Here is a 16,731-nt window from a genome sequence, read left to right as displayed (position 1 = left end):
CACAGGAAACGATGTGGGGTCACGGAGTTTGTTAATGGGTGGAAACAGGTAATTTATACAAAACCCCAGCACAGGTTCACTGCAAATAGATTAAATAAACAGTGTGCTCAACTATCACTTGAATATCACTAATGAAGCCAAAAAACAGACTGCTCGACTCAACTGCTCAATGTACAGATTGGAATTCATGATTCCCTTGGACAGTAAATAGAGTTTGTACGTGTCTCTTGAGCCTTGTATGGAACTCACCCAGCTCAGTGTCCTGGTCATCGGTGATGACGAGGATGATGTTGGGACGGATGTTTCTGCGGTCGCGCTGGGCCCGGCTTTTCTGACGTTGGTTTGACAGGAGCACCGAGCCGTCAGTGAGAGACAGGACCCCCAGCACAAGGAGCAGCACTGAAGACAGCCTCAATGCTGCCATCTTGCAAACAGCTCAGCTCACTTCCTCAGGAGCAACTCAAGAGATTCCCTGTCTCCGCTTTCTGATGTTATCCTGGCAAGAAAAGAAAAATAATTAAGAAAAAAATACATAAAATAAATGATCTCAGCTTTTTCTGCCATCTTGAAAACAGAGAGAAATGGTACTGATGAAACAAAAATTCTTTGAATATAAAGTTCACACCATGTATACCAAATTCACAAATAAAGTGTGCTTTTTTTGCCCTTGTAAAAGTGTGTCCTAAACTCCTAAATTGCAGGACATTGATGTGTTTACAATTATATTGTGCATTTGTTGGCCCTACTATTGAAACATCTATCCTACACTATATGTGAATCCTCTTTTTCAGCAAGCGTATAGGGGTTAAAGGTTATCGCATTAAAATACTGCACCATTTAGGCCCTGTCATTGACCTTTCAATCCATTTTTTATTTAAAATTAGAAGTTAGCCACCCATGTACCATTGAACAGACAATACAAATCATCTTATTTCTATAGATCTGGCGGGTAGAATATTACAAATGGATATAGTTGTCCATTCATACCCTGAATTCTACTAAGTTTGTCTGTTACATTTCCAATCCTTTGTCAATTCTTGTAAAGACTGGATATTTCTGTTCCTCATCAGTTATTTTTTTATTGGCAGGTATTAAGACTGGCACTTTATATGGCTTTGCTTCAGTAATTCATAAGCTCTGTAACAAAACCAAGGGGAATACACCAGCATTTCAGATCAACAGCTGGAGACATGCTGGAAGACACCTGAAACTCCAATATCTGCTCTGTTATTATTATCCCACGTGTTGCCAACATTACCAGTAATCACTAATTAAATGTATTTTAAAAACTTAGTTCCATTCAAAGCGTGCAGCAAAATATTTAAATGATATAGCATATTGTAGGATGTATACTGAAAAAAAAACTTCATAATTCAGATAGAGTCATTGTTTACCTTTTAATATAATAATAATAATAATAACACGCACAGTATTTTCTTTAAAAAAAAATCTTAAAAGGGAAATGTCAAACCCACATTTTCTGCATAACCCTAAAATGGAGACATTTTATGCCCACTGAACATTGCATTGTCTACAGTAATAATCCATTTAATGTACACCCATTAATAATGCATTAGCAAAGTATCATTTTCACTCCTGCATCTAATAATTATCTGGAAATGCACACATGGGTGGCCTCTGAGATGCTAATGGACGGGGAGTGCTGTGTTTTACTGGGATTAGCAGCTCAATGCTGAGAAATAAATGAATGGAGAGAACGAAAATGCTAACCCTTTCAATGTGGGGTTGTTATTTTAGATGTACTCCCCATGTCTTGTTAGGGCTAGTGTTTCACACCCTTTTATACATTAAATGTGACGACTATGCACAGTTGTGGACATACAGATCTGTGTAGGTACCCATTGGTACAGTAAACAGTGAATAACCCTTATTGAAGATCTGTGCAGTATCTAATCCCCCTCAGGAACCGGGCCACTAGTGTCGCACCTTCGTTTTGACAGTGTTAAACATGTACTATCATTGCAGTAACAGACTTGGGAATGTTAGTCTTGCAATAATCCCAGCCTCACATCAGAGACCCCCAGCTGTGTCCCAATATCCCAGCATCCCACTTCACTGATCAAACCCAAACCCCACTCCAGAGAGTGGTGAACAGGGCTTTCACTGAGTTTGGAGGAGTAGGGAATCTAAAAGCTGATTTATTTTGTAACTTTGTATCAAGGGCTTTTAATTGCATTTAGTCTATGGACCTTCAGAAAATGACGCTTGTGTTGAATTCCATTCTCCTGGTCAATAGCACAAGTCAGGCAGTGACAAATTCAATACAAGTTTCTCATTGTGACGCTGCAGTGCAAGTGTTCTATATGTGCAGGTACACATGCTGTACACACGCTCCAGCTTAGCTTCGTACCTTTAAGGCAGACCCTTTGACTAGTTTATTTTACCAGTATAAGAGAGTATAAGAATCTGGGGGCATGACAAACCTACCTTCATCACAGTAGATATAAGACATGCTGATCTGCTTTTTCATGCAACTGAAGGCTTTCATGAATTTGCAGTCGTAGCGGGGGATGAATGTCGCTGACATGTTTGTTTTTGTACAAAGTGGTTTAATCTGACAAAACAGTTCTGTTAATTGAATAATTCTGCATAATCTACAGTATATAAAGCTACTAGTGAGTGTCAGAGGGGACCCCCGCTGTGAACGTTTACAAAAGAACAGAAGCAGGGCTAAAAATACGCGGCAAGCTTATCAGGGCTCATTAAACACTTAAAGACACTAATGTTAGCGTTTTACATCTACTTAGCAAAGCGAACCCCAGTAACTAACAATTTATTTTTTTTATTTTTTGTATAATTCACTTTCAGGGCACGACATATAAAACAAACATATGTCTGCAAAATGACTGAGGCTTTATTATAGAATTTAGCAATTAACCCATCTGGTCCAACGTCAAAGACTTGTTTCATGAAAGCTGTTGCTTTTCATCTCTATTCTTCTCATAGAATATGTAGCCTTACATAATAAATACATGACAATTAAAAATGAAAGGGGAGGCTTCCCTTTAAGCGCAGTGAAGACAACAAAAATGAATACGCCACAGATTACTGTCAGTGTGAGCCCTATAGCCAAGTGAAAGCACTGTCAAAATCTAAAACACTACTAATGGCACTGTCACTGCCATCCCCCTATGAAATAAACTGCAGTAGGTTGGTACAGACAGCTGACTGCAATTTAACTACAGTTCAGCACCCAGTCTCATTCTGTGCACACAGAAACTGTGTTTAAGGGTTTTGTGAATGTACGGTAGTGCTTGTAAACACTAAGGGGCAATGGCATGGACTTCCATCATGTAAGTCTTTAGTCAGATATGTGAGTGCACACCAATGCTGACCTGAAGGACAGGGAAAATATAAAGTGTCACAGGATTATACTCAAGACAGCTGTGACAATTCAGCGAGCCACCGAAATAATGCATTCATAAAAACTAAATAAATTAATAAATTTAATAAATTTCCACATTTATTCTGCACATTTATTTATATTTCCCTCCCAAAAACCTATTGATCCTTCCCAGCTAAAAAAAAAATAATAATCATCCCAATGAACTGAATGGGTTCAAAGGCTGGCCATTTCCCAGCAGTGCTCAGCAGTGCATTGGAAGAACTTGATTAGTATCCCATGATAGCTTCACACAAGTGGTTTTCAAAGCTTTGCTTGTGAGCAGATTTGTGCCCACCAAGGCATCTGACATAATCTGGAATTCTACACTATTGATAAAGCAATGGAGGAGCTAAAGCCACTAACATCCACACGCTGTGCTGCAATGCTCTGCTATTGTACTGTCTGATAAATCTGCATTTGACTGTCTTTTTGTATTGCATTTCAGAGTACGTAAAGTGTTAACTCTTGAGAGATTAAACAAATGATCATGACCTCATCCTGGCGGGAAATACACAAGTTGAGAAGTACTGCCCTACGCCATACTGACAGCATGGGGTTCATTTTTTAACACTGAATATATGGGATGTCTCCAATGCCTTTTGGGATGTGTCTTGTATAATTCAAGGATCTTCTATTTGGATTCAGCTCTCAAAAAACATGTATACTCTTTCTTGGACATCCACTTGCCAGTGATTATCTAAATGTTTCCAGTGTGTTTCCTCATGTGTAGGACAGCAGGAGAGATCCCGCTAAAATCAAGGGACTGGTGTCTTGCTGTATGTTTCCTTTATATAAAAGACGTCCATATGGAATTCCATAAAATATTAACGCCTGTTTCATCTGATATAAAAACCCATCTGCCAGTAATAATCTAAAGAAGAAGAACCGGAAATACAAAGACAGCACGTACTGTAATCACAACACTTAAAATTAAATATGAAACCAGTGAAACATTGTATTGAAATATCTCCCCCCAGAGCTGTCAACTTTATTGTCCTTATATTAAAAAAAACATTTTTAACAGTTATTATTACTGTGCCATATCTAGCCCTGGGTGGAAAACAGAGTGTCGTTCAATTTATTGAATATTTTCACAATATTAGTAAATGCACTAGTTCTTTATTTACTAGAATTGGCTCTTGTGGTAGCTTGTTGTTTTTTGTCTTCCAGTCTCTTGCTGTTTGTTTTAGTAAAATTTACACATTTGCTTACCATGGGTACTCAATACAGCTATGCAACTACAGTGGCTTGCGAAAGTATTGACCCCCCTTGGCATTTTTCCTATTTTGTTGCCTTACAACCTAGATTTAAAAAAGGGATTTTTTGGGGGTTTGTATCATTTGATTTACACAACATGCCTACCACTTTGAAGATGCAAAATATTTTTTATTGCCAAGTCAATACTTTGTAGAGCCAACTTTTGCAGCAATTAATGCAAGTCTCTTGGGGTATGTATCTATAAGCTTGGCACATCTAGCCACTGGAATTTTTGCCCATTCTTCGAGGCAAAACTGCTCCAGCTCCTTCAAGTTGGATGGGTTCCGCTGGTGTACAGCAATCTTTAAGTCATACCACTGATTCTTAATTGGATTGAGGTCTGGGCTTTGACTAGGCCATTCCAAGACATTTAAATGTTTCCCCTTAAACCACTCGAGTGTTGCTTTAGCAGTATGCTTATGGTCATTGTCCTGCTGGAAGGTGAACCTCCGTCCCGGTCTCAAATCTCTGGAAGACTGAAACAGGTTTCCCTCAAGAATTTCCCTGTATTTAGCGCCATCCATCATTCCTTTAATTCTGACCAGTTTTCCAGTCCCTGCCGATGATGCTGCCACCACCATGCTTCACTGTGGGGATGGTGTTCTCGGGGTGATGAGAGGTATTTGGTTTGCGCCAGATATAGCATTTTCCTTGATGGCCAAAAAGCTCAATTTTAGTCTCATCTTTCTTTAAGCAATGGCTTTTTTCTGGCCACTCTTCCGTAAAGCCCAGCTCTGTGGAGTGTACAGCTTAAAGTGGTCCTATGGACAGATACTCCAATCTCCGCTGTGGAGCTTTGCAGCTCCTTCAGGGTTATCTTTGGTCTCTTTGTTGCCTCTCTGATTAATGCCCTCCTTGCCTGGTCCGTGAGTTTTGGTGGGCGGCCCTCCCTTGCCAGGTTTGTTGTGGTGCAATATTCTTAACATTTTTTAATAATGGCTTTAATGGTGCTCCGTAGGATGTTCAAAGTTTCTGATATTTTTTTATAACCCAACCCTGATCTGTACTTCTCCACAACTTTGTCCCTGACCTGTTTGGAGAGCTCCTTGGTCTTCATGGTGTCGCTTGCTTAGTGGTGTTGCAGACTCTGGGGCCTTTCAGAACAGGTGTATATATAATGAGATCATGTGACAGATCATGTGACACTTAGATTGCACACAGGTGGACTTTATTTAACGAATTATGTAACTTCTGAAGGTAATTGGTTGCACCAGATCTTTTTTAGAGGCTTAATAGCAAATTAAGCCTCTAAAAAATTATTATTATTTTTTTTTTTTAAACAAGTTATTTTTTTCATTTCACTTCACCAATTTGGACTATTTTGTGTATGTCTATTACATGAAATCGAAATAAAAATCCATTTTAATTCCAGGTTGTAAGGCAACAAAATAGGAAAAATGCCAAGGGGGGTCAATACTTTCGCAAGCCACTGAATATTTATAGTTATATTAAAAATAAATAAATCTTCCAGTACTTAGTCAAGAAGACACTGATTTAAAAAAAAAGAGATCACAACAGCCAGCAACGCGGAATTCTCCAAGCATTAAATGTTCATGTCTGGTACAATGATGTCAAAACTTGCTTTACAACGAATGGAGAGTCTGTATGAATCTGTATCAACAACATAAAAAAACACTTGCCTTGTTACAGTACAAGTGTGCATTCACATCTTTTTCAACAAACCCTTGCAGCAAAAGATAATCTCTTCATTAGAGTACAACTATTTAATTTAAAGGTATGGAGGGAAATGATCAATTAACAGTGTTGGTTGAGCTTTATAGTAACCATGACAACAATTATCAGCAGTAATAACAATGTAATTAATGAGGTAATTACATGTCATGCTGTACCTGAAAAAGGTAGCATAAGGTTAGATTGGGGCACGGTTTATGGGTGATACAATGAAATTCTACTTTTGGTTAAACCTTATAATAATGGTAATTGCTGGTAATTTTAGTCTGTTTCATATAAAACATTACCTAATGTTGGGCTTAAGCATTCAAATTTATGTTATGATCACAATCTATTCAAACCCTTTTTTTCACGTTTTCTGCAGCGGTCCAATGTCAACGCTTTAGAAAACGTTGAGCTGTATAAATGTGGACGATATAAAAACCACACCATCTACTCTGTAACACCTGAGCCTTCAGAGATACAACCTAACAGAGTTCAAATGCCTTGACACATTAAAGAGACAACTCGGGATAAAAGCTATACCGTTTTATTCAATTTTCCACATTTCGTCAAATACTGACTGCATTTCATTATGAGTGACTGATATATTCGCTTATTTTTTTCATTTATTTAGTTGTAGTACAGAGTGGTTCAATTTGCATCTTATTTTGAAAATTGCGTATGTTTTTTATTTGTTTCAGTTTTTTAAAAGGAAACATTGCCATGCACGCAATGAAATTTTATATATATATATATATATATATATATATATATATATATATATATATATATATATATATATATATATATATCATTGATTCACATTCATCTCCCTAGTGACCTTGCGTAGAAATGAGAAACATTATCCTTTATCGTACACACACTAGAAAACCAATGGGTCAGCCTCTTCTGGAAACTAATTTTAAAACTAAGGGTATTCAACATTCCTCTGTGTACTTTGAGGGAATGTGTACCTCAGAACTCAACATCCCTATACACTTATAAATCTAATAATCCCTCCCAGTAAATCATATTGAACCATAAACAGTGCAGCACCGAAACAAGCAAATTGAAATGACTGTCCCGTTTTAAAAGGGTAAACTATGCATGTAACTCTTAAACCAAGCGGAAAAAAGCCTCTACTGTAGCTCAGGCTCTCCGAGTAAAAAAGAGAAGAGAAGCGCTCCTTTAACCCCCAGACTTCATTTGAAATACCAGATGCACTTCTTCCATCAACAACAAAATGCTGACATCTAAATAACCTTCCTTCCAAACTTCTTACCTCATTTGGTGCAGCAGCAGTATTTCACTCAATATTTCCATTTCTGAGCAGCCCAGTAATAGCTAGAGGAGCAACGAGTCCATTGCGTACTGCGCGATCCATGCAGAGTGAAGAAGAGTCTCAGTCTCAGTCTCTCTCTCTCTCTCTCTCTCTCTCTCTCTCTCTGAGATTATGTATGATAGACACACACACACACACACTTCCATCACAGTGGGTGCTCCATGTGTAAATGTTTATACACAAATAAGCAAGGAGTTTTTTTTTTTTTTTTACGTCCTAAAGAATATGACGTTTCCTGCTTTAATTGGCACCCAGAAAGAATCCCACACAGAGAGTGAAAACAAACAAAACTATGGACTGCTAAATGCACCTCTTCACATCTGAACAGAAATTTTCCAGTCAATAGCTTCTGATGAATCCTTTCCAACAACCCCTAGCAGAAAGATTAACATGTAAATTGCTATTCCGGCACAGAAACGGACGTGCACTCGCAGATTAATGCGTGCATAATTGAATGTTTCGCGCTGATTTAATGAACCTTTGGTGGTCCAGTAGATTTCTGCAGTAGAAAAGCTATTTGTTTGATCGATAAAGTGTAATTTAAAATGATCTGTTCTGGGCAGCGCAACACGTTTTCTTGTTTCTCAGGGTGTACACCTATGGACAGGAGGACGAAGCTTGTGTGTCGGTTTTATTTAAGATCACCTATTGACGCACACTGCTACAACTTGAAGTGTGTGTATAAATGAATGCATTCTTGTTATTCAGTCATGTCTAATCCTCCAAAGTACAACTGAAACACCAGAGTGTACCCATCAACATGTCACCCTGCAGCACCCCCTGCTGGTGGATGTTAGATATATATCAGAAAAAAATAACACAAAGAACAAATGTGTTATTTCTTACAGCCACTAGAGGCAGTGTTACAATGAGACAGGTTAATGGTTACATAACTTTGGTTCTATATCACTGCAGATCTGAAATGCAGATACCAGATTCTTATTATGACTATATCACTTGTTATTATTATTATTTCAACTTCTTGATACTGCATATTTCTTTCTGTTTTAACCGACATATAAAAGCACTTTGAGATACCGTGGTATGAAAAGAGCTACATAAATGAAATATATTGGAATTAAATTGAAATGAACAATAAGCATCTTAAATTTTATTTGATCACCTATGTGGAAAACAAAATAATCTAATTTTGTTTGGGATCTGTGACCACTTTACACATTTGGAACCAGGACCAGGTTAAATATATTTAAAATAGAAATCAGAAATCCTCTTGCATCGTTTCCCCTGCAGTACAGGAACACCCATTTCTCATTTATTTAAAACTTTTTTTTAGAGGTTTCCCTCTAGTGCTGTTAGGTAGACAGCCTTGAAATATCAGCCTTGCCACATTTATGACACACACGCTGATGGATGTGTTTTAAAAAGCTTACATTACTTAAAAAAAGCAGTTCTATATAAATTAATCTCACAGCAAGCCTTCCAGGCACATCAGCGTTCAATATGTCCTACCTCAATAGGTCCCTGAAGTAAACTAGGCTTATAGTATTCAAATGTAAAGGTACTTAATGAAATTGTTTCAACTGTGGACTGTGAGTCACTTGCAGTTTGTAATTAAGACGTGTGGGAATACAAAAAATAAATACAAATAAAATAAAATGCTGCCCAGGCTTGTACAATACACAAATGAAAAATCCTTAATTTTATATTGTATTGAGTTATTTAAAGGTTTACGTTTTTAAAAAATGTTCCATCATACAAGTTTGTAGCTTGTTCTAAAATGTATTCATAAATGATGCTTGTGTAATTAACAGGGTCTCTGGTATCTTGTATATTGCAATAATAAATATTAAAACACAACTGTGGTGCACTTGTTTACTGGATAATTAGACTGTGCTAAGCTTCTCTCTCCACCAGACTAACCTCAAGCATAGTGAAAACAGATAACAGCAATAACACAATATTACAGATAACAGAACTTCCTTCTTAACTCTTTCAGCACAAATAGACTTTACAAAAAGACAACACTGCAATAAATTATTCAATCATTTCAGTGTCTTATGTGGAAATATGTCCATATTTATTTTCCCTAGAACTCCTTAGAGGTCTGCTGTGTTGAGAAATTCAATTGTGCTTTTTTTACATAACATTATTGTGTCCATTGAAAAACAAACAAACAAAAAAACGAATCAGGAAATATACATTTTATATATATCGTCTTCAAATGGAAATCTGGTTTGAATAACGAGATTGATACAAACCACAAAGGTACAGAAGAGTACCTTACAGCAGGAGAAGGGGAGAGTGGGTGAGCAGTAATTCCTTAGTTTCCACTCAATAATAATCTTTATTTTTACACAGCACCTTTCACAGTGGACCACCGTCACAAAGCACTTTATAAGATACAAGTCTAGGGTGTGTGAACTATGCATCAGCTATAACAACGTCTGACCTGAAAGATGGAGCACAAGGTTAAATGACTTGCGCAAGGTCGCTCAATGCATCAGCGGCTGAAATGGGATTTAAACCGGGGACCTCCTAGTTACAAGCCTGTTTCTTCAACCACTGGACCACACAGCCTCCTGATCATTATTCAAATATAAAAGGGAGTGTGCCAGTGACTTTAGGTCCAATTAAAGCTTAAGAGACCACTTAAATCCTCCTCATTTCTCATTCATACTGGATCTTGACTAAATAAAGTGTCATAGAGGTTGATGTGTACAGGGAACAGGCATAAAACAACACCAAATAAATGTATCACAAATTTGTTTATCATTCTGTCAAGCCCCAGAACGTCAAAACAACAACAAAAAAGAAGAATTGCGTCAGGAAAATCGATTTCATTTTGTTTTATTTTCAGCAACTATGTGGCAAAATAAAGTATTAACTGCTTAGGGAAAGTGTACTGTATGAGCTGCATTAATATAACGTACTAAACATATTCTGTTCATTTATTTCAACAGTGCCCAGCAGTATGTCTTTAAAAATCTCGAAGCTCAGGTTTTTCCTTGACCTGTGGATGATGTAACCAGATCTAATTAAACACACTGCCGACTCCAGGGCAAACATACCAGATTCAGAATCTAAATCACAAGGTTTTTATTTAGCTTCCTTGACGTACCTGTTACTCTTGTTGCTGGGTCTGCATTCAGCAGCTTTGTTTTAGACTGGCACAGGAAGAGACAAAACTTGCTGGTTTTCATTGAATTTACCCACAAAAGGCATTCAAATTCAAATTACAAAGTGACAGGACTCTTTGGTTAACAATATATTCTAGAATAAAATATTCATCAAGAGGACTGGGATTAATTTACCACAGGAATATTAAAGCACAGCTACAATTGTAATTAAAGAAAGGTCGGTGTCAGCAAGCAGTAGCATCAATAGGATTTTGAAGCTGGACCCAACTGCTGTATCCCTACAATTGAACCCATACACTAGTACACCACCTGCAGTGTGGGGGCTAAGGAGGTCTAAACACTCTGCATGCCCCCCGGTTAGCGTTATCCAATGGAAATTCTTTCAAGCAGTCTAGGTTACACAATAGGCAGCACAGTGGCAGTGCCCTCTAGTGAAGAACTGTTCCTCCTCTTTGTGGATTCTGCAATGCTTCATTTTGTCAGGGAGTTGATTTTGTGCTTCCAAGACTTTAGCTCTCCTGTGAGGCCGGGTTCATCTTATAAAATGAGATAGAGATAGATGCAGTCAGTTACAATAAAGTTTAATACTTGGGATATTGAAGTGGCCTCTCGGCTGACCTTCAAAAGGAGACTCCTCTGTGGTTCCAATGCAATTTCTTCCCTTTAAAGCAGAGGACCGAGAGTTGTAATAACGTTTGCTTACAAAGAAAAGAACAGCCAAGGTCCTTGAGAGGACAAACATTAAGTGGGAGGAAGGGGCGATCTTTAAACACACTTGGAGATGAGAGGAAAAAATATATCTTTCTCCTAGCCAACAAAAGCTCAACTGGTATGGGGATAGTTCTGTTATGTCAGACTGACTGTCTGGTACCACATGTTCAACAGCTGCATAACAGAAACAAACCCATTATCTAAACATCCAGCCTGTCTTTAATGATTGAATCCAACATTCAACCTGCTGAACTGACATTCAAAAAGGTCACTCATATAGTTATATATCTATATACAGTACAGTGAAAAAGTATTTGCCCCCTGTCTGATTTTCTGTATTTTTGCAAATTTTTCAGATTGAATTTGGTCAGATCTTTTTATGGGTTGTAGTAGTATATAGAGGGAGTCTGAGAGAAAAAAATGACACCAAAGTTTGGTGCTTCTTTTATTTGTTTGGTGTGCAAGGTAATCAAACATGTAATCTTCAGGTGTGAAAAAATTATTGTCCCCCTAGTCAACTCAACCAAATTAAAGGGATAATTAGGGTCAGCTGTTTGAATACTTTGGTTAACAATCGGGCCTGATTTCGGCCAGCCCTGCCCAATATAAATCTGACTAACTTTGGCCCTTAGCATCAGAGTGAAGTTGTCAGCACACTGGTTCTAGAGGCACATCATGCCACGATCAAACAAAATTCCTGAAGAACTCTGGAAAAAAGTTGTTCATGCCTATCAGTCTGGAAAGGGTTACAAAGCCATTTCTATGGCTCTGGGGCTCCACCAAACCAGTCAGAACCATATTGTCCAAATGGGGAAAGTTTGGGACAGTAGTGAATCTTCCCAGGAGTTGCCGTCCTGCCAAAATCTCTCCAACAGCAAGGTGTAAAATTGTCCAGGAAGTCACAAAGAACCCTAGAACAACATCCAGGGATCTGCAGGCCTCTCTCGCCTCGGCTAAGGTCAGGGTTCATGACTCCACCATCAGAAAGACACTGTGCAAAATTGGGATTCATGGCAGAGTAGCAAGGCAGAAACCACTGCTCACTAAGAAGAACATGAATGCTCATCTCAAGTTTGCCAAAAAGCACCTGGATGATCCTTAAGAGTTCTGGAACAATGATCTATGGACAGATGAGTCAAAAGTGCAACTTTTTGGCCAACATGGGCCCCGTTATGTCTGGTGAAAACCTAACACTGCATACCACAGTAAGAACCTCATACCAACAGTCAAGCATGGTGGTGGTAGTGTCATGACGACTTGCCGACTTGCCGACTTGCCATCATTGAAGGAATCAGGAATTCTGCTCTGTATCAGAGAATTGTACAGGAGAATGTCAGGCCATCTGTCCGTGCAGAAAATCAGACAGGGGGCAAATAACTTTTCATGGAACTGTATATATTAGACTGAGCTAAGCTTCTCTCTCCACCAGGATAATCTGAAGCAGGGTGAAAACAGATTACAGTAATAATAAAATCTTATATGAAATATGTCCAATAGACATACAGTGCAAAGAGAACTGTTCTCTATAAGTTGGCAGTGAAAAGGTAAACTGATACCCAGTTGTGGGTGGGTCAGGAAGAGCACAGAGTCTGTGTGAATGTGCTCTACTGTCTGGATTCCATCTCCAGCTGGCGTGACTCAGTTCATTGCGTGGTTTATGACATGGCCTCTTGATGTTCTACCTAAGGAATGACTGCGGATAATCTCCAGGCTTGTCCTTGTAGATAATCACAATTAACAATAAATAATTATTTTCTTTGGCACACATATTGCAAAATATTTTTTTAATGAAAAGAGAAAAAATTGCACACACACAAAGGGATGACAATATTATTTAAAAAGCTCCTACTGTAGTCTCTACTATTATTATTTAAAAAAAAAAAAAAAAGATATGGTGGCTTCTTAATGCTGGGTCACAAGCTCAGAACTCTAGCCCAGAAGACTAGAATTGTGACATCCCTTGTAGTTTTGAGATCTTTTTTAATCAGCTGCATTCTGCTGTTTTCTTAGATCCATCATTAAGTATATGTGACTAGGTGCTGACTCCACAAGAAGTTTCTAGTTCATCAATATTGATCTTTAAAAATCACTGAGAGACAGTGGAAGCCAGAGAGCGAGTTTTCCTCCTGACATAGTTCAGCACCTCAGGCAGCTGGCTGCAGAAGCAAAAGCAACAGAAAAAAAGACATGGAGATATAGAAAGAGAGAGTTTCCTGGTATTGCAGCTTTTCATATGATCTCCTTCAAATGGCATACAATTTCCATGAAGCGCTCATTAAGGTGAGGAGTGACAGGGAGCAGCCCTGTTAAATTCACATTCCCTTTAGTCTTAATTTGCCTTTACGTCTCATGAGATTTTTGTGTAGTGTACAATGCCACCCGGTGATCAACTGTTTTAATTGCTGTCTTATGAATATAATATTTACATAGCATACAGTGCCACCAGTTGTCAGAATGCTGTAACTGCATCCATCATCTTAAGTCTACTTTTAAGTTTTCTGCACGTCTCTAACCCTAACCCTAACCTTTAACTACAGTACCTACTATTTTAATTGTATATATATATATATATATATATATATATATATATATATATATATATATATATATATATATATATTTACACACACACACACACACAGTATATATTACAGGCCAATAAAAATGCAATAGGAATAGCATTATATTGGCAGTATAGTACCTTGAAATCTTAATAGAATTCAGAGCAGACTAACGTATTATTACTTTATCAGCAGTTGCATTAATATGATTTGAAACACATAAATATTGCGCAGTGGTCCTGACATGGAATGCAGTGCTAATAATAATGTACCATCTGTGTCTGTTTGAAACCCAATTTACTTGCAGCTGTAGTGAAGATTGGCTGAAGTCTAAATATGGTATAGCACAGACTCTTAACACTGCCACCTCTCTACCTTTCTCTCCCCCTCTCCCTCTTTTTTGCATCATGTATAATACCGAAACAATGCTGCTCAATAATAATTGGAATGTTTTTTTCTGTATGTTTGCACAGGTGTCATGGGAGGAAGGCTGGTAAAAACATATTTTTCCTCTTGGGTAACTGATTGCCCACCAGCATCTGCCAGGGGAACAATTACTCTCCAGTTTCTCTTTCCTTTTGGATAAAAAGGCGAGTTTGGCCCAGAAGAGAGCCCGGCGCAGGAAAAGACATCTGCTGCTGTTGTATAATAAAGTCATTAGGCAGGTGCCAAGAAGAAAAAAAGAAACAAATGTTTGGAAATCTGGCTGTGCTCGAAGCTATGTAAATCTGAATTACCAGCTGAGGCCTTCAGGAGAGCAGCCTGTTTCCCTAGCTTTGCTGTAAACATTATCTGTAGAATAACGGGGAGGGATTCTGAAGTGTCTGCCCCTTTTGTACTTACCTTGATGCCTTTCAAACTAGTTAGTGGGTACCCAATGGCAACATAGTTTTAAGGGGTTATTTCAATATTCTCATTTAAATAGTTCGTAGGATGTCTCAACACATGAAAACGCCAGAAGGGTGCTTTGGTGGGCAACGGCATCAAGACACAATTTCAGAAAAGGTATGGAAAAAATATAAATCCTGATGAACATAGATTTGTGGACTGCTCCAAAACAGCAAAAGAACTGCCAAAGTGAAAAACATACATACAGTAAAACTATATCTATATATATATATATATATATATATATATATATATATATATATATATATATATATATATATATATATATATATATATATATATATATATATATATATATATATATATATATATATATATATATATATATATATATATATTATATATATATATATATATATATATATATATATATATATATATATTGGTTAAAACCTCATCTTAGGAGGAAAAATAGATTGAACTATTGCCCTAACATCTTTACACCACCAGTCAATAGTCTCTGTCTGTCATCTGATTGGTTCACATCACTGTCAGTCCCGCCCCTTTTCAAAGGCACGCCTTTCTCCTCAGTGCTCTTCACAAGAGAAAATGGCTGAACGCTGATTGTGTGAGTTAACGGAAAATTAATTACAAAACATACTACAAAAGAAAGATGCTCCAAACACTAAAATAGTGATTAAAACATCACTGTCACTGTTTTCCGACTTTCTGAAATTCAAACAAATTTAACTTGATAAAAACAAATATGATGGTTGGGGTGTAAACTGGATTATGCAGCAGTCGGCAAACCAGACAGAGAAAAACCTTGCTATCAATACAGTATGAACTTCAAAAACATTTTCTGTTATTTATTTAGGTTATTTATTTATGCATGTTGTGTCGGCTATATTTCAACAAAAATATATAAAGTCGTATTTACTGTTCACCCTCACCTCACTTATTTTCTTGTCTGATTCAGTCAGTGGGAAATTATAGCATTATAGTCCCCTGTCGATGACTTTTCTCGAGTCAACAATTTTCTACGATAGCTTTCCTCTGTGTGCTGTGCAAAAGTCTACAGAACGTCATGTCATCTATATATTTTAAATATTTTTCTTAATACAATAAATATTATTATTGCTTTATTATTTTATATTTCTCTTAAAAGAGGAAAGTCTAAAGTTGGTAAGAGCTGATTTTGTAGCCCCTCAATAGCCGCAGTATCTCCATATCCAATCTAATAACCAATCCATTTGCTGTACAGCATTGTGCTGCTGCTTCAAATCCATTTGTCTTAAAGCAGGCCTGCTGGAGGGTTATCTGTATTGTTAGTTACCGTACCAAGGCAATACGTTTAGAACTTTCCAATAGCGCTTGATTTTCAGGATCTGGACACTTGATCCACCCAGTTCTATGCAGAGATTGCACGTTGATATTTTATTACAATCCAGTACAATTCACAGAGTGCTTGAGCAACACTTCTCTTTCCTCTGTGCTGTCAAACACAATCACGTACCACGTCCACAATGACAGCTTCTCATCAATAAGACATGGCATGCCTATACAGGCTTTTTAATGATCTCTCTAAAAATCAAGTGCCATTAATTTCTTTGGAAATTTCAGATCGAGTCTGTGAACTCAACTAATTACTGCACCTTTTCTTTGCTTCAGCGCAGAATGTGTAAAATATTTATCAATTAAGCTGAGTTGGTTATTTTCTTCCGTTGTATTTTGGAAACAGGTTACATTTCTTTTAACCTCTGTTTTTGGTTTTATCCTGCCCTAACGTAACCTAAATAGATTTGTGATCTCCGGTTCTTCGATGGAAATGTT

At 37.5% G+C, this 16,731-nt stretch overlaps 1 protein-coding gene across 5 annotated transcripts in view; it reads right to left on the bottom strand.

Moving 5' to 3' along the window:
* Window positions 1-16,731, bottom strand: part of LOC121319347 (extracellular sulfatase Sulf-2-like) — a 102,052-nt gene that overhangs the window by 30,462 nt on the left and 54,859 nt on the right. For 4 of the 5 annotated variants that reach the window (XM_041256690.1, XM_041256693.1, XM_041256695.1 and 1 more), the window contains one exon: window positions 250-496. In XM_041256690.1, coding sequence (XP_041112624.1) covers window positions 250-424 — 175 coding nt within the window. In that variant the 5' untranslated portion in view covers window positions 425-496. Of the gene's footprint in view, window positions 1-249; window positions 497-7,619; window positions 7,732-16,731 lie in introns of those variants that run through there. The other variant, XM_041256691.1, reaches the window with a different exon arrangement.

This window comes from Polyodon spathula, chromosome 8, assembly GCF_017654505.1.
Source record: "Polyodon spathula isolate WHYD16114869_AA chromosome 8, ASM1765450v1, whole genome shotgun sequence".
Classification (NCBI taxonomy): Eukaryota; Metazoa; Chordata; class Actinopteri; order Acipenseriformes; family Polyodontidae; genus Polyodon; species Polyodon spathula.
The sequence above is the reverse complement of the archived record's forward strand: the minus strand, read 5'-3'. Positions and strand labels throughout refer to the sequence as shown.